At 44.9% G+C, this 20,590-nt stretch overlaps 1 protein-coding gene, 1 long non-coding RNA gene and 1 pseudogene across 2 annotated transcripts; 1 reads left to right on the forward strand and 2 right to left on the reverse strand.

Moving 5' to 3' along the window:
- Positions 1-1,436: 1,436 nt before the first annotated feature.
- On the reverse strand, positions 1,437-5,152 carry LOC123743127 (beta-2-microglobulin-like). Its single transcript, XM_045718422.1, has 2 exons — positions 4,116-5,152; positions 1,437-3,994 (listed from the first exon to the last, which is right to left on the reverse strand). Exons 1-2 carry the CDS (start codon positions 4,480-4,482, stop codon positions 3,855-3,857), a joined length of 507 nt encoding a protein of 168 aa, XP_045574378.1. The 5' UTR covers positions 4,483-5,152; the 3' UTR covers positions 1,437-3,854.
- A 4,047-nt stretch (positions 5,153-9,199) lies between these two features.
- Positions 9,200-18,030, reverse strand: LOC106605275 (bromodomain-containing protein 2-like; annotated as a pseudogene).
- Positions 18,031-18,168: 138 nt separating this feature from the next.
- On the forward strand, positions 18,169-20,393 carry LOC123743128 (uncharacterized). Its single transcript, XR_006769916.1, has 2 exons — positions 18,169-18,320; positions 18,845-20,393. It is a non-coding gene; the product is annotated as an uncharacterized lncRNA (long non-coding RNA).
- The last annotated feature ends 197 nt before the right edge of the window (positions 20,394-20,590 follow it).

The following is a 20,590-nucleotide window of genomic DNA, read 5'->3' on the forward strand; positions in this document are numbered from 1 at the left end:
ACATCAACAAATCACCTTCAATTAACTACATTTTCATCTCTTATCAAAATGAACTTGATATACGGTCCCATACAATAATCTGTACTCTGCGACCCCACTGCAGTTTCTAGAGAGACAAACAGGTAAAGTTGGAAATTGGAATGTGATGAAAGAGCGGAAGTATAAAATGGTGTAAGAAACTTTCAAAAAGCAAAGCGAGGAAACAGAAAAGGTGGAAAGAGGAAGCAATGTGAAAGTCTACAAAATGAGAGACGGAAACAAGCAAGGTAGGAGAAATAGAGGACATGGATCACAGATCGAAAAGTTGAGTAAAAGCAAAGAGAAAGGTCATGTTTGAGGTCAGTGTGTGCTTACTTGCTGCCCTTCTTCTTGCCGGGGCCTCTCTTGCCCTGTGAGGAGGCGGGAGCTGAGCTCCTGCTACTGGATTTACTCTTCGTAGTCCACACCGGCTGTCCAAATAAGGGCCAGATGTATACAGTATGGTGTTGTCTGCGTAGAGGTGGATCAAAGAATCACCCGCAGCAAGAGCGACATCATTGATGTATACAGAGAAGAGAGTCGGCCCGAGACTGCCAGAGGTCCGGACAACGGGCCCTCCAATTTGACACACTGAACTCTATCTGAGAAGTAGTTGGTAAACCAGGCGAGGCAGTCATTAGAGAAACCAAGGCTGTTGAGTCTGCCGATAAGAATACGGTGATTGACAGAGTCGAAAGCCTTGGCCAGGTCGATGAAGACGGCTACACAGTACTGTCTTTTAATCGATGGCGATTATGATATGATTTAGGACCTTGAGCGTGGCTGAGGTATACCTGTGACCAGCTCGGAAACCAGATTACATAGCGGAGAAAGTACGGTGGGATTCGAGCTGGTCTGTGATCTGTTTGTTCACTTGGCTTTCGAAGACTTTAGAAAGGCAGGGCGGATATAGGTCTGTAACAGTTTGAGTCTAGAGTGTTTCCCCCTTTGAAAAGGGGGATGACCATGGCCGCTTTCCAATCTTTAGGAAAATCAGACGATACGAGAGGTTGAACAGACTAGTAATAGGGGTTGCGACAATGGCGGCAGGTCATTTTAGGAAAAGAGGGTCCAGATTGTCAAGCCCAGCTGATTTGTAGGAATCCAGATTCTGCAGCTCTTTCAGGACATCAGCCGTCCGGATTTGGGTGAAGGAGAAGCGGGGGGGGGGGGGGTGTTTGGGCCAGTTGCTGCGGGGGGTGCAGAGCTGTTGGCCGGGGTTGGGTTAGCCAGGTGGAAAGCGTGGCTAGCCGTAGAGAAATGCTTATTGAAATTCTCGATTGTTGTGGATTTATCGGTGGTGACAGTGTTTCCTAGCCTCAGTGCAGTGGGCAGTTGCTCTTATTCTCCATGGACTTTAGTGTCCCAAAACTTTTTGGAATTAGTGCTGCAGGATGCAAATTCCTGTTTGAAAAAGCTTGCCTTTGCTTTCCTAACTGACTGTGTATATTGGTTCCTGACTTCCCTGAAAAGTTGCATATCGTGGGGACTATTTGAAGCTAGTGCAGTGCACCACAGGATGTTTTTGTGCTGGTCAAGGGCAGTCAAATCTTAGACCATTGCTCCATACAGAATCCTTCCAGATCATTGATATCCTTTGTCTGCGCTTATAGACTGCCCTCTTCAATTCAAACCAATGGGGTTCAAGTCCGGAGGTGGCCATTGCAAAATGCTGATAGTGGTAACTGAACCATTTCTTGGTGGATTTTGATGTGTGCTTGGGGTTATTGTCTTGCTGAAAGATCAACTTGTTGCCAAGTATCAGCCTCCTGGCAGAGGCAACAAGGTTTTTGGGTCAACTGTCCTGGGACTGGTTATGATGTTCATGATGCCGTTGACCTTAACAAGGGCCCCAGGACCAGTGGAAGCAAAATAGCTCCGTAACATCAAGGATGCACCACCATATTTTACCATAGGCATGAGGTACTTTTCTGCATACTGTATGCTTCCGTTTGTCAACGCCAAACCCACCACTGGTGTGCGTGGCCAAAAAGCTCTATGTTCATGTCATCGGACTAACACTGCCTGGAGGTTGATCAACGGCATCAGGACTTGTATTGGCACCAGTGCTATGGTCAGATGACATGAAAATAGAGCTCTTTTAGACTTTATTGCTATTCTTTATCAAGGGTACCAATAATTATGGACCTGACTGTAGTGTTTGAAAATATAATCTAGGAAAGTCCCATACAAGCAAACAACGAATGGTAAGCAAACTGATTCCATCATATGGACACAATTTGAATAGTATGGTAAAGAATGAAAGTATTATTTCTGCTTTGTTAAGCAGTGGCATTTTGGGCAAAGAAAGAGTTCGCTCTTATGCCATGCACATCGAAGCAGTCAATTGACCTACTGGAAAGAAGAAAAAAAAGTTCAAATGTGACATTTGGGTGCACAAGGATTGTCTATGCAATTCTCTGCTTTGATGTATGGAATGTAAAGATTCCAGCAGTATATATATCAGACATGTTTATTTATTGCAAAATATGTCAAACACAATATGGAAAAATGCCTTACCTTATCTATTCACACGCCTAAAGCCTGACCTGAAACAGTAAAATATGTCTACATTATGAAACCTCTTGAAATCAAAAATAATCCAATAGATTTATAGTTACATAAAATCTCTGTCCATTGTGTGATGTTGTGACTTTCCTGTTCTTCCACCAGTAGTAAACTCCTCCAATAGCCATGGCTACACCAATGAAAAGGGAACACACCCCTATTGCCATTTTAAACCATTTAGTATGCAGGCCTGAGGTATCTGGGAATGGAATTATGTAAAACATCACACTACCACAAAGCTGCTACCAATCCAGTAACTTCAAAATCTATTGACATTTATTTAAAAAAAACACTGCTATAAGCAGAGATATCTCTCTCTAATCCACTCCAGCATGGACAGCTCTCCGTAGCGAGAGGTCTTGGTCAGGCAGACTTTGACAGTGGGAGGCACTGGGACATAGGATGACGTAGAAATTAAGTTGTCTGATGGAGGTCCACAGACCGAAACAGCAACATTTTTGCAAACAAATATTTTATCAAACTTGACTTAATGTACAGCACGTGCAAATTACTAAGGAAAGAAACGTAAAAATGACTTACCTATTCTTTCCAAAGTGCTCAGTTTGAAGAATCTTGCACTGTATGGGCAAATAGTCTCCACTTATGCCTTCCTTATAGCCATTTTCCAAGCTTGGCTGTTGTAGTGATCTGCATTGCGTATGCCATACTCCCCAAAACCCATATACTTCTGAACCCTGGCGCCATAGATGGTCAATTTTTGGTTGAATATGTTTTTCACAAAGTAGATCATATTGTCAATGGTGTCATATTCACAGTCAACTATCCCCTGGAACTGGTACCCACCTGAAACAAATAATTAATTTGTACTGCTGTATCCCTTTCCATGTCATTGTGCAAAGAGGTAATCTCAAAAAATATGTTGTTGCTTACAACATGGATCCATTTAGGAAAAATCTCCTAATCATTGCCTTTGTGGAGTTGTTATACTGTATTGTTACAAAAGATCTGTCAACTTCATTTGATACATTCTTCATAATATATTAGACACATCATGCATTTCATCAAAAAAAATTGGATTGACTCACCTGCTGGTGTTTCCCAGGTGTGAATGACAGGAAGTCCAGCCAAGCCCAATGCCTAGGCTTAAAGACATATTTTAGTACAACAGCATTAGTAAGGTTTAACAGAAATTGCCCTCACAATAGTGAACTGCATCATATTGTCGCCAGCACAGTTGTAGGTTGCGGAATATGATAATTGTACTTGGTATTGTTGCATGGAGCCCTTGGTGTATTGCTGATAGTTGCCTATGTTCTTAAGGCCCAACCAGACCTCTTGGCTTTTTTGATAAACCAGAGTCCTGTTGCTACTCCCACCACTCCTAGAGTCACACCTCCAACACACACTGCTGTCTCCACAGTCTGGTGGTCCGTGTGCACTTCAACCTCTGTGGACACATATAGTGAAGAAACAATTGATGTGTTAGTGTCCCTAATGCAGTATGAACAACATCCCACCTTTCTCTGTGTCATACCCTACAGTATAAGGTCACACCAGCAGTGACTCACCCCAGATCCTGGTGAGGGGTTCCTGCAGGCTGACGTGCCCCACACTACAGGAGTAGATGTCCCCCTCCTGAGGTGTGATGCTCAGGTAGGAGAAGATCCTGAAGCTGAAGTTTTCATTAGAGTAGTACTGGTTCAGACTGACGGTCCCCTCTCCCACCGGCTGCTCGTTCCTGGTCCAAGTCACATCCACGGATGTTGGGTGGAAATCACTGACCCGGCAGATGAGTGTGTTGGGGTCCCCCAGTTCCACCTCTCTCTGGGAGTATATGTGGGAGGTGGGAGCCTCTGTTGGGCGCTCCCGAGTGAGGACAGTGTTCACACCAGTCCAAACGAACTGAACTAAGGGGCTAAATGCACCAGAGTTCATAAAAAAACATTACATTACATTACATTTAAGTCATTTAGCAGACGCTCTTATCCAGACATACCAAACCAATTTGCTGTACAAGACACCTTAGTCCACTTCGCCACCAGGGTGGAACTAGAATTTTAAGGCATACAAAGCTGTTCATTTTAGTCTATTCAAACAGATCCCACTTCAAAGGAAAGAAGCACTCATTAAGATCAGGGGTGGCCAATTAATGGGCACGGCCATAACACCTGAACACACTTAAGATGGAGGATAGAGCCTTTTATTGACGCTGAGAACAGAATGTATATGCTTTTAAATAACATTATTAGAACGTTACAAACATTTTCTTGTGGTTTTTATGGAATGTTTTTGTAACAGTCTCTGAACTTTGAGAACATGACTTTAAATAGAACCATGAGGAAACGTTATGCTGAAGTACTGAAATTCACACAGAAGAATGTTGTTTCTTAACCTTCTCTGAACTATTTGAGAACATTCCCAATATCAAACCACTTCGTCAAGTTCCTTAAATGTGCTGAGAATGTTCCAAAGCCAAGCAACTACCCCGCACCATTCCCAGAACGTTGTGGTAAGGTTATATGCAAAATAACCATAGGACAACCACACTCTCACCAAGCTCTAAGAAACAGATAATGATGTGCTAGCTGGGGTGTGACTTTACAGAAACAGCACTCACCTAATGCCTCCGGTGGACTCTAAAAAAATTGTTTTTTTAAAGTAAACCTTATTTTAACTAGGCAAGTCAGTTAAGAAAAAATTCTTATTTACAATGACGGCCTAGGAACAGTGGGTTAAGTGTCTTGTTCAGGGGCAGAACGGCAGATTCATACCTTGCCAGCTCGGGGATTCAATCTTGCAACCTTTCAGTTACACGGCCCAACGCTCTAACCACTAGGCTACCTGCCGCCCCAAATTTTCTCCCACAATGCAGCAGGGGATATTGTACTGGCAGGTTCCGAGGGACACGTTCACTTCGTGAGGCAGTCCTGGGTCAGGGGTCCACTGCTGGGCGAACGCTGACAGTCGCGCTCTACCCGGTAGGTCATGGGGTCAACGTAGAAGAGCTCATCCTCAAACTCTACGTCATACTCTTTGTATGAGTGATGTTTTTTTGGCAGAAGGTCAAAAACCGCAGCAAATGTTTGCCTGTGTTCAGTAACACAAGTTGAGATGGAAAACGACAAACATGACAAATCTTGACCTCTGGTACGAGAGTAGTTGAATGCAATATAATTAATTTGGTTACGCCTTTCAGTAAATGTTGTTTTAATAACAATGGGAACTGATATAAAGTAGCTGTCTGCATCTATGAGTTTACGGAATAGAATACTGGAACACAGTATGGGTTAGCACTGCTAAAGTGATTCTTGCAAGCAAAATAATGCCCAGTCTGCTTCCTTCCTTCCTATAATCACATTCCTGTCTCTCATATGAAATGAGTGAAAGTGGACTTACTTTGGCAGTGTGACAGTAGACAAACACCCAGTATTAAAGCCAGGAACACTCTGCACCCCATTCTAAGTACACTTGTCCAGTGAGGCTCATCAGTAATGTACCAATGTTTTTGTTCCGATTCTAGTGTTGTACTCCAAACAGTCCTGCTGAAGGTGTCAGGTGACTTCCTCAATATCATCAGCCAATCAAATCTTTAATCTGGATGACACTGTTTATTACCATATCTATGGTTACTACATAGAACACGTTAGGCATTCTGAGTATGCATGGCACACCTTACACACAACTAGCGTGTATCAAAGGTGAAACATGCAGAACTTTGCAGATAGAAACGCAATAAATAGATCTGAGACATGACTCCCTATTCTACACAAAACATTTCTATCTGAATGATCAGTATAGCCCTGACATAGCCCACATCTGACTGCTGCCACCTACTATGGAGTCATGATCATTAGTGTCTGCCCTTAGTTATACTGTACGTCCAACCCGCCTCACAACCGCAGACCACGGGTAACCACGCCAGCCCAGGACCTCCACATCTGGCTTCTTCACCCGCGGGATCGTCTGAGACCAGCCACCTGGACATTGATGAAACTGTGGGTTTGCACAACCAAAGTAATTCTGCACAAACTGTCAGAAACCTTCAGGGAAGCTCATCTGCGTGCTCGTTGTCCTCACCAGGGTCTTGACCTGACTGCAGTTTGGCGTCGTCACCGACTTCAGTGGGTAAATGCTCACCTTCGAAGGCCACTGTCATGCTGGAGAAGTGTCTTCTTCACGGATTAATCCCAGGTTAAACTGTACCAGGCAGACAGCATGTATGGCGTCCTGTGGTCGAGCGGTTTGTTGTTGTGAACAGAGTGCCCCATGGTGGCAGTGGGGTTACGGTATGGGCAGGCATAAGCTACGGATAACAAACACAATTGCATTTTATTGCTAGCAATTTGAATGCACAGCACAGGAGGTTGGTGGCACCTTCATTTGGGGAGAACATTCTTGTGGTAATGACTAGAGCGGAATCAGTGGAATGGTATCAAATACATCAAACTCACGGTTTCCAGGTGTTTGATGCCATTCCATTTTCACAGTTCCGCCCATTGTTATGAGCCGTTTCCCCCTCAGCAGCCTCCACTGATAGAGATACCGCGACGAGATCCCGAGGCCCTTTGTCCTGCCATTCATCCAACGCCATCACCTCATGTTTCAGCATGATAATGCCTAGCCCCATGCCGCAAGGTTCTGCACAATTCCTGGAAGCTGGAAATGTCCCAGTTCTTCCATGGCCTGCATACTCACCAGATGTCACCCGTTGAGCATGTTTGGGATGCTCTCGATCGACGTGTACGACAGAGTGTACCAGTTCCCGCCAATATCCAGCAACTTGGCACAGCCATTGAAGAGGAGTGGGACAACAGACCACGATCAACAGCCTGAAAACGCACAGCATGAGGCAATTGGTGGACACCAGATACGGACTGGTTTTCTGACCCATACTAACAGATGCATATCTGTATTCCCAGTGAAATCCATAGGTTAGGGCCTAATTTATTTCAATTGACTGACTCCCTTGTATGAACTCTAACTCAGTAAAATCGTTAAACATCATTTTCTGGAATTGTCCAAGCTGTTTAAAGGCACAGTCAACTTAGTGTATGTAAACTTCTGACCCACTGGAATTGTGATACAGTGAATTATAAGTGAAATAATCTGTCTGTAAACAATTGTTAGAACAATTCCTTGTGTCATGCACAAAGTAGATGTCCTAACCGACTTGCCAAAACTATAGATTGTTAACAAGAAATTTGTGGAGTGGTTGAAAAATGAGTTTTAATGACTCCAACCTAAGTGTATGTAAACTTCCGACTTCAACTGTACATGACAGCCCACTTGGAGTTTTCCAAAAGGCATCTAAAGACTCTCAGACCATAAGAAACCAGATTCTCTGGTCTGATGAAACCAATATTGAATTCTTTGGCCTGAATGCCAAGTGTCAAGTCTGGAGGAAACATCGCACCCTCCCTACGGTAAAGCATCATGCTGTGGGGATGTTTTTCAGCGACAGGGAATGGCAGACTAGTCAGGATTGAGGCAAAGACAAACTGATAAGAGAATTATCTAATAAAGGTAAATGAATCAATAATCCATGATTAATTAGTAGTTATGTAGCATGGGTAATGAATGATTAAAGTACTGAACGATAGTTCCATAAGGTCTAGTAGAGACCCGGAAGAGAGAGAAATGTGTGTGTAGAGACCAGGAGTAGCCTTCAAGATCCCCCTAATCTCGGGGGAAAGGAACAGGCAGCGCTGGATAGTGATTAACAGTGGTGGGAAGTCAAGGGAGGCATACTGTTCACCTACTGTTTGTGTGTATGTGTGTGCGTAGGTTATCTACTGTTGCTATGGAGGTGTGTGCGTAAGCGGAGAGAGGATAAAATGAAATTCTTTGTTAATGTTGGGCAGAACGTTCTCTGAATAAACTGTACGAACCTTTTGCAGAAAGCTGAGTCCTTGCCTAATTATTAACCCATTGTCTTACAAACCTTGGGAATTAGTCAAGGCTTATTGATTGTTAATTATCATTGGGATAGAAAAATTCCTTTGACACAAACAGATCAAAGTACAGAGAGTTCCTTGATGAAAACCTGCTCCAGAGCTCTCAGGACTTCAGACTAGGGTCGAAGGTTCACCTTCCAACAGGCCAACGTCGCTATGCACACAGCCAAGACAATGCAGGAGTGGCTTCGGGACAAGTCTCTGAATGTCCCTGAGTGGCCCAGCCAGAGTCTGGACTTGAACCCGATCAAACATCTCTGGGGAGACCTGAAAATAGCTGTGCAGCAATGTTCCCCATCTAACCTGACAGAGTTTTAGAGGATCTGCAGAGAATAGGAGAAACTCCCCAAATACAGGTGTGCAAAGCTTGTAGCGTCATACCCAAGAAGACTTGAGGCTGTAATTGCTGCCAAAGGTGCTTCAACAAAGTACTGAGTAAAGGATCTGAATATTTATGTAAATGTGATTTTTTTTCTTTCATTATTATAAATTGGCAAACATTTCTAAAAACCGCTTTGTCATTATGGGGTATTGTGTGTAGATTGATTAAATTGTTTGTTTTCCCTCATCAATTTTAGAATAAGGCTGTACTGTAAGAAAATGTGTAAAAGGTCAAGTGGTCGGAATACTTTCCATAGGCACTGTATAAATAATAGGGGTGTACTGCGTATACATTATCACAAAGAAATATAAAAGGCTTTATAGAAGAGGTCTCATTTTAATATATACAGTTTTCAAATGAGTGGCATGCTCCTGAGGCAGCAATCTAGTCAACCAGGATGCAAAACAACATTCAGGACATGTTCTGGAATAAAGCATGACTAAGAGGAGGATAAATACAGTATAAAAGAAAAGCAAGACAGGGAAAAAAAGACTCACTGGTAGAAAGAAACATGATCATTTGACCACTGAAATACAGTAATATATATATATATATATATATATATATATATATATATATATCACCCACACACACAATTTCCTTAGATATCTAACAACCTAGCTTCTGTACATCTCATCTGGTGTATCTCTTGGTCCAAACTTCAACTTAGGACGTCTACTCCCGTATACATGAGGATTTAACATCCAACAGTTAGCTTGCAGAGCGCATCACACTGTGACACTTCCTGTATTTTGAAAGTTCTGTTGAAAACTTGATATCTGACATGCAAAACATTGTGGAACTGCATCAACAGTGGACTAACGAAACAAATACCAAATTGATTGATTGTTATTTTCCTTTAAGCATAGAGTTAACGGAATTGCTTAGAACTGAAGACCAATCAGTTTCTATGACTGCTGTGATTGTAAGACTGCAGTGTCACCATAAAGAAACCTACTCCTTTCCTGAGAAATGACACATGGGCTGTTTCTTAAATGGTAAGTGCCGTACATGTATGACAAATCTCACTGTCAAGGAAAACAGTTTCAGTAGTTAGATCTCTTAAGAGTAACATATGGAATGGAAATAAAACTCTCCTTCTGCCTCTGAACTTTATGTCCAGCTGAATGTAGGTCTGTTAGCAGTAAGAACAGATGTAAAATGAAACACAGACAGCAACAAAAATGTACTGACTCGTGACTGCAGCTATAAGACTTGACAAAAAAAAGACATAACTACCAGATGTGAAAATCAATCACTTGACAGTGACGTCCTCGTTGTGAAAGAACAGATAAGTGTAAGCATTACAATACTCACTCCACATAGCTTTCTGGGAGGGCAAGTGGGGTTTCTGCCATACTGCTTATACCCATTCAGTTCTTATCAATCTATGAGTGCACATCAAGAAGTGTCCAACATTGGGCTGGGCACATCTCGCATCCTTTCACTACTCCGCAGTCTCCCTCTTTGGGGGATCGCCATAAAATTCTTCTTTATAAAAGAAACGTAGATAAATTGTACAAGTATTTACACAGGGATGAGAGGGATAACAAGGCATTTGTGTTGGGGGGTCTTGAGCAGAGTCAAAGAGTTGGGCCGATGCGGTTTCTGTCTGAACGTTCTGAGAGCCACTTCCTCCTCCATAGCCGTTGCTAAGTGATAGACGCTTCTCCGCTGTGCTGTTTATTTCTGATAGTCTCAAAACCTATGAAGATGTCTGAAAGCAGATATGCAATTTGTTGACACTACAACACAGTAAAGACTTGGATATACATTATCCTGAATGGTCATTTCATAGGGAACGGTCAGAGGTGCTCTCATATTGTTACATTACCAACATTGAGGATAAAGGCGCTAACATGGCAGCTGTTCTTAAACCTGGCTGAACTCTATGTTTATGGTCTTGAGTATCCTTAGTGACCTTCACGCATCCTCCACCCTGCATACAAATCCCACCATCATTCATCTTGGAGTGTTCGTGCTGGGGTGCCTTTCGAGGGAGGGGCACTCTCTCCCTCCCTTGACCGTCCCAGGAGACCTTGTCCTGGGGCTGCTGCATGTCCCTGAGCTCTACGGGGGGGTTCCCTCCCTCTCCCACTGTCTCATCAACCCGAGTCTGATTCACTGGTGTCAGAAGAGGAGGATGACGAGGAGGAGGAAGAGTCTGAGCTGGAGCTGCTGCCGCTGAGGCGGGAGGGCTGGGCATGGGGCTCCACGCCGCTGAGCTTCTCCGCTGCGAGAGAGAGACAAAGTGGGAATAGGATTAGCATTTATCTCAATGCTAAATGCTACATGTGCAAAAGCAGCTCCGCGTGTCTGTGGTGCTCACCCTTGGGTTTCTGGGGTTTCTTGCCAGAGTTGAGCTGTCCGCTGACATCCTGCAGCCTCCTCTCCAGCTCCCTCTTCTTCTCCAGGGTCAGTTCTTCTCTGGACTTGCCGGGGCCCCCTTTCTTCACTGTTAGACACAGACAGGAGGACAGGTTACATACTCAGCCCACACATACATATAAAAACATTCCATAGTGAAAGACTGGTTCCTTTTGTATGGTATTAGTCAACCAGAGCGCTAGCATATAGCATTTTATCACCACAGCACCAGTTCGTAGCATCAGTTCTTTGTAGCATAACATTAGCAAGTGTCTTCAGTGACAACATGATGCATTCCCTTTCACACCATACTAGCTAACCAAAGCTAGCATTAGCTATCGCTATCTGTTCCCGCTCACCATAGGGCTTACGGGGCTTCTTCCTCAGGCACGTCATGACGTAGCGCTCTAGCTCGCGCAGCGCCGACGGCTTGAGCGTCTCAAAGTCGATTTCGATCTCCTCGGGGTTGGTGTCGCGCAGCGAGGCTCGCGGGACTGGATGATGTGGACGACGCGGCCCAGCTTTTCGCCGGGCAGCTTGTTGATGTCCAGGCTCAGCTGGCGCTTCGTCGTACGACATGGGAGACGTCTCCTCCTCCTCCTCGGAGTCGTAGTGGGGCAGCATGGAGAAAGTAGGCGGGGCGTAGTAAGGCATGGTAGCAGCCTGGGACTTCTTGGTGTTTCTAAAAAAAGGGGGGGGTTAGAGACCGTGGAGTAGTACTAAAGAAGTTGTATGCAAACCTTTCCAGCAGGGAGACATTTTTTTTCACGCTCGAACTTGTGGGGACCCAATTATCATTTTTTGTCACAATTTATCGTGACCCCCACCCAAAATATAATGACAACCTACATTTCGGTACATTTACATTTTTACATCAACAAATCACCTTCAATTAACTACATTTTCATCTCTTATCAAAATGAACTTGATATACGGTCCCATACAATAATCTGTACTCTGCGACCCCACTGCAGTTTCTAGAGAGACAAACAGGTAAAGTTGGAAATTGGAATGTGATGAAAGAGCGGAAGTATAAAATGGTGTAAGAAACTTTCAAAAAGCAAAGCGAGGAAACAGAAAAGGTGGAAAGAGGAAGCAATGTGAAAGTCTACAAAATGAGAGACGGAAACAAGCAAGGTAGGAGAAATAGAGGACATGGATCACAGATCGAAAAGTTGAGTAAAAGCAAAGAGAAAGGTCATGTTTGAGGTCAGTGTGTGCTTACTTGCTGCCCTTCTTCTTGCCGGGGCCTCTCTTGCCCTGTGAGGAGGCGGGAGCTGAGCTCCTGCTACTGGATTTACTCTTCGTAGTCCACACCGGCTTGGCCGTCGGCATCTCCCAGTCCTCACCCCCTACCTCCGCGCTGGGCCGTCCTCGGCTTCGCTTCTCCGGCTTCTTCTTCTTCTTCTTCTCCTTCTTGTCTTTCTTCTCCCTCTTCTTCTTGTTCTTGACGATTGGGCCCTGGGAGAGGGCTGCCAGCTGCTCGTGTACGGCTCGGAGCTGTCACCGGGGGGCAGACCAGAGGTGGAGTGTTCAACTGGACAAATACACTTCACTTATATGGTTAGGTCATGAAGGAATACGCCAATGTTTTTTTGTTTTTTTAACTAGGCAAGTCAGTTGGTAACAAATCCTTATTTACAATGACAGCCTACCTTAGTGTAATAGTGAGAAAATGCAGCAAATAGCAGGCTTATGTACATGCATGTTTGAACACAGACAGAGTACTAGTATAAACATGTACACCAAATGAGTGAAAGTATGTATACGAGCATGGATTTGTCAGAATATTAGAAAAACCTGTGTTGGAGAGAAGTCTAAACTCTTGATGCAGTCTATGCTTGTGATGTGTAGATGAAAGCAGGCCTGTTAGGTGTGTGGTACAGCGTGTTAGGTGTGTGTGTGGTGCAGTGTGTTCGGTGAACGGGGGGGGGGGTTGAGTCTACCTGTGTACACACCTGGTCCTGTAACTCGGCCAGGCGGTGTGCTCGCTCCTCCTCGCTGTCCGAGCTGGGGCTGCTCTCGCTCTCGCTGCTGGGCTCGCTCGCCGACGAGGAGGAGGAGGACGACGACGAAGACGAGGAGTCACCGCCGCCGTGAGCGCCCATGCCGCCGCCCATGCCACGGGACTTGGGAGGAGCCTGCTGGAGGGGCTCGTCGGGCATCTTGGCGAAGCGGAACTCAAACACATCCTGGATGGACAGACAGACAAAACGGAGTGAGTGAGAGCTTGTTTTTTACTCCATTGTGTATCATGTCCCTTTTTGTTTTGTTACACAATAATAACAGTTATAACGAGAGACAAAGTTGTAGGGACAGAACAGAGAAATGGAGACCAAAACGATTGACATATTAGTCATTAAGTAGACTTATCCAGAGTGCCTTGCAGTCAGTGCGTTCAGCCACGGTAGGTAAGACGACCACATATCGCAGTCATTGCAAGTAAAACCCACTGAGCATGCAGTGGACATAGAGGTCTGGCAACAAAGGTGAACTAAGGGTTCCAGGGTGAGTTGTGGTGACGGAACCGAGCTCACCTGCAGCTTGCGGGCCATGCCCACTACGTCATGGTCGGGGGGGTTGTATTTGTAGCAGTTGGAGAACATGAGTCGGACGTCAGCGGAAAACTGCTGCGAATCCCGGTACTCCCGACTGTCCATCCTCCTCTGAGAGAAAGATAGGAGAGAAAAGAGACTGTTTTAAACTCCAACAGATAACGGAGAGGACTCCAGATAGGGATAAGCCTCCCTGGTTTCATACTGTGACAGATATCCACGCAAAACAAATCTGAGAAGATATGAGGTAATCTATGAACTGTGTATTTCAGCCATATTCAGTTCTCATTGAGTCAAGGCAGTGCGACATCTCTATCTTGCAAGCTGACCTTGATGTTGCTGAGGTCCATGGGGCACTTGATGATGTCGTGGTAGTCGTGCAGGCCCAGGGCCGAGGCGTCCACGGGCTTGTAGAAGGGCCAGGCGTAGGCCGCGTGTTTCTTGGACAGCAGATCCTTCAGTACACTGTTACAGTAACGCAGCTGTTGGCTCAACTTGGCCCGCCGCGGCGCCTTGGGCTGCACAGAGTCCGGCAGATCCTTTTTGGGGGGCTTGATGGGGCGTCCACTGCCCCCGCGCCGAGCCAAGGTTTTCCCGCCTCCGGCCATCATGGGCTGGAGCAGAACGGGGCCTCCTGGGCCCATGGGTCCTCTAACCAGGCTGGGAGGGGGGTCCATGTCCCCCAGGGAGGTGAGGGAGAGGTTGGAGGGGTCGTGGCTCAGGCCTTGCCCGTGGCCTCCTTTCCCCAGGCCCACAATCCGACCCCCTCCTACGGCCAGGGGCATGGTCATCATGGTGGAGGGAGTGGTGGTGTCCGCCTTCCGCTTCACTCCCTTCTTCTGCACAGAGAGAGAGAAGTTACAGTATGGTATTCTGTTTATCAATGGAGGTTCTGTAGCCTATATACAGTGTGAAGGCAGCAACAAGTGTGTAGCATCAATACAATGTACAGTACTATAGCAAGTTCCTATTCAGGCCTTAGTGAAGTAAGGTGTGATACCTTGGCGGTGGGCAGTGTGGGGGGCAGGCTCAACAGCTGTGTGGGGGGCAGACTCTTGGGCAGCATGGTCTGAGGGGGGGTGTCTGAGTCACCCGTGTCAGAGGAGGAGGGGGAGTATGCTGACTGGGACACCGCAGGGACCTGGTGAGCTTTCGAAGCTGAAAGATGGACAGAGAAAAATCATACACAAGAACACACACATAATGGTAATACTACCAAGAATATGATGGCCAAAAATGTACAGTGCACTACTCGTTAAACAAGGTTGTTCCAACTCATATTTAACCAAACGAGACAGTACATTCACCAACTCTTCGTTGAACATTACCCTTGCGTTCTTTTCCCTACCACATTCTCCAAAGTGACTCACCGTTGGACTTGCGGCCCCCTTTGCCAGGCTTGCCCGGTTTGCCCCTGGGGGCAGGAGGGGGCTGCTCAATCTCCTCCTGGGGCATCTGGGCCACCTTCTGCAGGAACACCTTCTCCAGGGACTGGGCCATCAGCACTATGTCATCTGTGGGCTGGGAGAGGAGAAGAGGCCACAGGCACTTTAGAATCAACATCCAGTTAACACCGGTACATCTACAGTTGCTGTGAATATGGAAAGACCTTGTGATAAACATATTCGGTCCGTTGTCATCGATGCATTAGCCTGACCTACACATGTAAATATTATGGCCATACCTTGTTGTAGATGTAGCAGTTGGTGAACATGGTGTTGAAGTCCTGCATGCACTCACTGGCGCTGCGGTAGTAGTTGTTCTCCAGACGCTTCTTGATGGTGCCCATGTCCATGGGCTGCTTGATGATCTTGTGATAATCCTAGTAGAGCAAGAAAGAACAGAATATAGAAAAAGAGAGTAATGACTGTTGAATGGTGGTGTGACAAGGATGTCAACTATGGACAAACACTCATAGGTGTAGGCCTACATGGTGGTGGGTTGTAACAAAAGCTTGCAACCCCTATGGCTCTCTAGGACCAGTGTTGGTGACCACTAATCTCTACACTTGTTTATAGACAAACAGTGTAACTCACTGGGAGGTTGAGTCTGAAGGCATCCACTGGCTCATGGAAGGGCCAGGCAAAATGGTGCCTCCACAGGGACTTGATCATAGCCTTCTGGAGGAACTGCAGCTGGTTGGTCATGCAGCCCTGCCGGCCGGGGTCCCTGACGGGGGGCTGGACCGGGGGAGGGGGCGGCGCGTGCGGCAGCTGGGGGCTCTCAAAGCCTTCATACAGCAGCGAGGGCTTCCGCATGCGCTTGCCTGGGCCCGAGGCATGGTGCTCCATCCCGCCGCCAGACAGCCCCACCACTCCCAGAGAGCAGCTGACCAGGAGAGAGGAGCAGAGGGTGGGAGAGGTTGAAGTAGTGGGATAGACAGGACAGCCCGTGGGAAGACAGAAAGGGATGTATTAGGGGAGAGATACATTTGGGCAGAAAACTCATTCATATGCTAAAATTATCCCTCAGCTCTGGCATTTCAAAAGTAGTAAGCTACAATGTGCTTGATATTTGATCATTGCCCCACAGGAAGCCAAACTTCATGACAACAAACTTTAAGGTGCAGGCTATGCAATTCAAGCAGGAAAGCATTAGGAAGGAACCCTTCGCCAACACAGGCCCTTCACCATCTGCTCCCTCACCAATGCAATGAGGATTCTATCAATAGGCTGCCACTTTTGGCACAGCCCCGGCAACCCAGATCACTGGATGGGAAAATCCCTGGGGCAGCATTGAAGCACTACTGTACTAAACATCAGTACTGTACAGCACTTAAGGCAGTTAAACTTGCATTCTGTGATAGAATAGTGAAAACATGCAGGTTCTCCCTCTATTCGCTTTTATCTTTTGCACTGTGTGGACCAGATTTGGATGATTTTTATCCCGGTCACCCCAGGGCTCACAGCACGCACATTCCATCCCACTGACACAAAAGTAGGCAATGCTCATGAGCTGATTTTTCCTCTCAGGACTTACACGCCAACACAACATGGCTTTGTTAAGTTAACCCCTTTGAAGAAAAGGGAAAGAGCTGCAGAGTATCTGTCAACACATTAGTAATATTATTCCTTGATAACCTGGAAAACGACGGATAGATAGTATGTTGACCAGTTTACTGCTCTCTCTATGCATGTTTGTTATACTTAGCCTAACCTCCCAAGTATTTTCGTTGAATTAACTTGGATTCGTGGGTGTTAACCGGTAATAGGGAATAATCAAAGGCATTAGCTATTTAGATTGTGATATGCTTTCATTCTTAACTGTGGCAATCATTTCAGCCGGCAGAGGCAAGGCTTCTGCGCTTGTAGTCATTGCGTGGGGTCAGTGTCGTCGCCCCGCCTTTTATGAGTGTTTGTAAACACACCGACGCCAAAACAGACCCTCAGGATCGTCAGTCAAAACCTTCAAACTCCTGTGACTGAAACCCTTGCACAACTATCCAATCAGCTCCTCTTGTTACTAGCTTGTTTATGTGAGACCCCATTTCTGGAAACGCTAACTTAGCTGGCTAGCTTGGAACCATCGCATCGTTTGTAAACAACAATCCAGCTAGCTACTAAGCTAGTTAGCCAGGACGCTAACGTTTGCTAGCGAACATCAAAAAGTAAACAACCGGGTTAGGGCAACTGAATAAGCTACAAATAAATTGCACATCTGCGGCCCTAGTTCAGTTTATTTCTCTGTCATAAGATTTATAGCAGGAAAATGGCGGTGGTGCAGTGCCTCTCAATGAAGCGTTTCATCACCACAGACAATGTTAAACAATCCCCCCAGCACTAAGTTATTGAGTAGGCTGACCCACAATATGTCAATATCCATCCTCACTACATAACTTACTAAGGGGGCGTAAGGAACAAAGACATCTCTATATTTACATCTTACTAGCCAACGGAATATTTTCATTGTTCGGTGTCAAAGTTGAGAAAAGACTAGTTAGCTATCTGATGCACCGACAGTGAATACTAGCTAACAAGGTTTAGCCATTCAGTCCCGATTCGTGTTAATTGTCAAGCCTGCAAAATCAGTTCCGACCCGACCCTGAAGGTACAATGTTCCTAAAGGTACCTGTCAAGGGGCGGGTTAACGGCCGTTTCCATCAGGATGGATCCGGATTCTTTTTATGTTCCAAATTTGTCCACTGTTATGTTTCCACTAAATAAAAGCCGAACAGTTCTACAATGAAATGGCGCCGAAAAGCTTCCGCCTGCCGCTTTATAAACATATCACGTGGCGTTTCCGTGCAATTCCTGTCGGGTTTCTCGTAATACTTGCTTCCGATTGGCTACTCCGCATAGGCGCTAGATTATGTTTGGCTATCCACGCTGTCTGTAATTTAACATGCCACACCCTGCAAGAAAAACATCCTGTTCCTTTAGCTTCAGGCGGCTAATCTAGCTAGTTAGATAAAAACAACACAGATGATTTGTTTATATAACCGTTATCATCTTTACGAAACCGAATGCTTATTACGAACTACTCCGAATTCTAAATACAAAACAATTATTACCGGTGGTAGGTCTTCCTCATGTCATGACTGCGTACTATTTCCCGATGTTTAGCCCCAAGTAGCTAACGGTAGCTAGCTAAAATAGCCAGAAAATCAACAGCCTTTTAGGCACCTACTTTTTCTTGTGGGGTATATCAGCTGTATCCAAGTTTTTTTTATTTATATATATATATATTGTACACATCTGTATCAGCCTCAGGTGTAGGTTGTATTCAGTCACTACGTTGGAGTATAACTCAGGTTTTTTATTTGAAGTGGAAGTTATGCAATCTGTCACATCAGGGGCAGTTCAGCCATAACATGATGATTCTGAAATTTAAAGAAGTTGTTGTCAACATCTTGTCATGTTGCATGGCAAATTTTTCAGACAGCCTGATTTTTTTTCTATTCGTTTCACATTATTCAAAAGGGATAGGCCCTAGGATAAGTAGACTAACTTTTTATTATAGAGCTGCTACTTCTTGCCTCCAATTCCTTGCAAACAGGTCCTGCAGTTAGCTTTGCTTCAGTGATATTTTTCTGTTTTCAGATGGAGTGGGGACTGAGGCTGCTAGACTTTTAAGATGCACCCAGGGGAGGTTGCGTACCCCAAAATCAGCCACATGACAAATATTACTGTGGACATCCCTCCCAACAATGTTGATGGTCTATGGGGCATCCAATACATTGCAACTCTAAAGTTTGGCAGGGGCCTTGGCCCAGAGTCAATACTATAATTCTAACCCTGGATGTGCCAGTTTATCATAAAGTTTAGGCCAGGGTTTTCCCATGAGTTGCACTATTGAACATATATGCTAGAGTAGCCTACAAGCTTTTACATTGAAATATATTTTTCCAGGGCTATTAAAGTTGGGGGTGGCAGCTAACCTAGTGGTGAGAACGTTGGGCCAGTGACCGAAAGGTTGCTGGATTGAATCCATGAGCTGACAAGGTAAATATCTGTCACTCTGCCCCTGAACAAGGCAGTTAACCCACTGTTCCCCGGTAGGCTGTCATTGTAAATAAGAATTTGTTCGTAACTGACTTGCCTAGTTAAATAAAGGTTAAGTTGAAAGTGAATGTTTTTAAACCTGACATTTAGCCAAAAGTCACATGATTAATTAGGAAAGGAAAATCAGGCTTTGTCCTTATGGTAGACTGAAGGTTTCGCAGTCAATGGGCACAATGGTCTAAGACAATGCATCTCAGTGCAAGAGGGGTCACTGCAGTACCTGGTTCGAATCCAGGCTGCATTGAATCCATGCTGCTCTCAATCACCGACTGTGATTGGGAGTCCTATAGGGTGGCGCACAATTGGCAGTCTTTGTAAATAAGAATTTGTTCTTAACTGACTTGCCTGGTTAAATAAATCAATGGCATTTTAGCAATGCGAGTTGACTGCAGCAAGATGATGACAGCACATGAGATGATGACAGCACTGTATGTGAATCATTATTACAGATGACTATCTAGAGTGACAATCCAAGAGGAATAACATTGTTGTGGATGGCGTTCCAGTCTCCACTTGAGACCTTGATGGAGAAAGTGAGAAAAATCACCAAAAAGCTACAGATGGACCATAAGAAGATTGCAAGTTCATCTGCCTCATCTAAATATGTGCTCAATGCTTGATGGTGTTACGATGTTAACAGATAATCATTTTTCTGGTTGCTCTGAAGGGGAAGCTGTCCTCTCAAGGGGAAGCTTCTAACTGTGGCTAATGCCTGTAATATGACTCAGGCTAATTACTCAACCAACTAGAGTGCATACCAATAGTGTTGGATCTGTGACATCCACTTGTATTGGTCATATCTTCAATAATGCTGCAGGGCTTTGCTCCAAAGCAATATCAGTTCCCATTGGCTGTAGTGACCATAACATTGTGGCAATAACAAGGAAAGCCAAAGGTTGTGCCTAAAGTAATTTATAAAAGATCACACAAAGTGTTTTCTCAGGACAATTTTGTTGAAGATGTAAAAAAAGTGTATGTTGGTCTGATGTGTATGAAGAAGTGAATCCAGATGCAGCACTGGAAGTTATTCATGCAAATTGTTGACAAGCATGCACCTGTTAAGAAATTAAATGTGAGAACTGTTGGAGCCCTCTGGATTGATGATGAATTGAAAAATGGTATGGTTCAAAGAAATGGTGTAAAAGAGGTGGCAAACAAGTCAGGCTGATCAGCTGATTCGTTGACATACTGTAAATTGGGAAATTTACAAAAAGAAGAAACTACCAAACCAAGATAAATTACATAAAACACAGTGGAAAAAGACTTTGGAGTACCTTAAATTAC

This window comes from Salmo salar, chromosome ssa05 (assembly GCF_905237065.1).
Source record: "Salmo salar chromosome ssa05, Ssal_v3.1, whole genome shotgun sequence".
Lineage (NCBI taxonomy): Eukaryota > Metazoa > Chordata > Actinopteri > Salmoniformes > Salmonidae > Salmo > Salmo salar.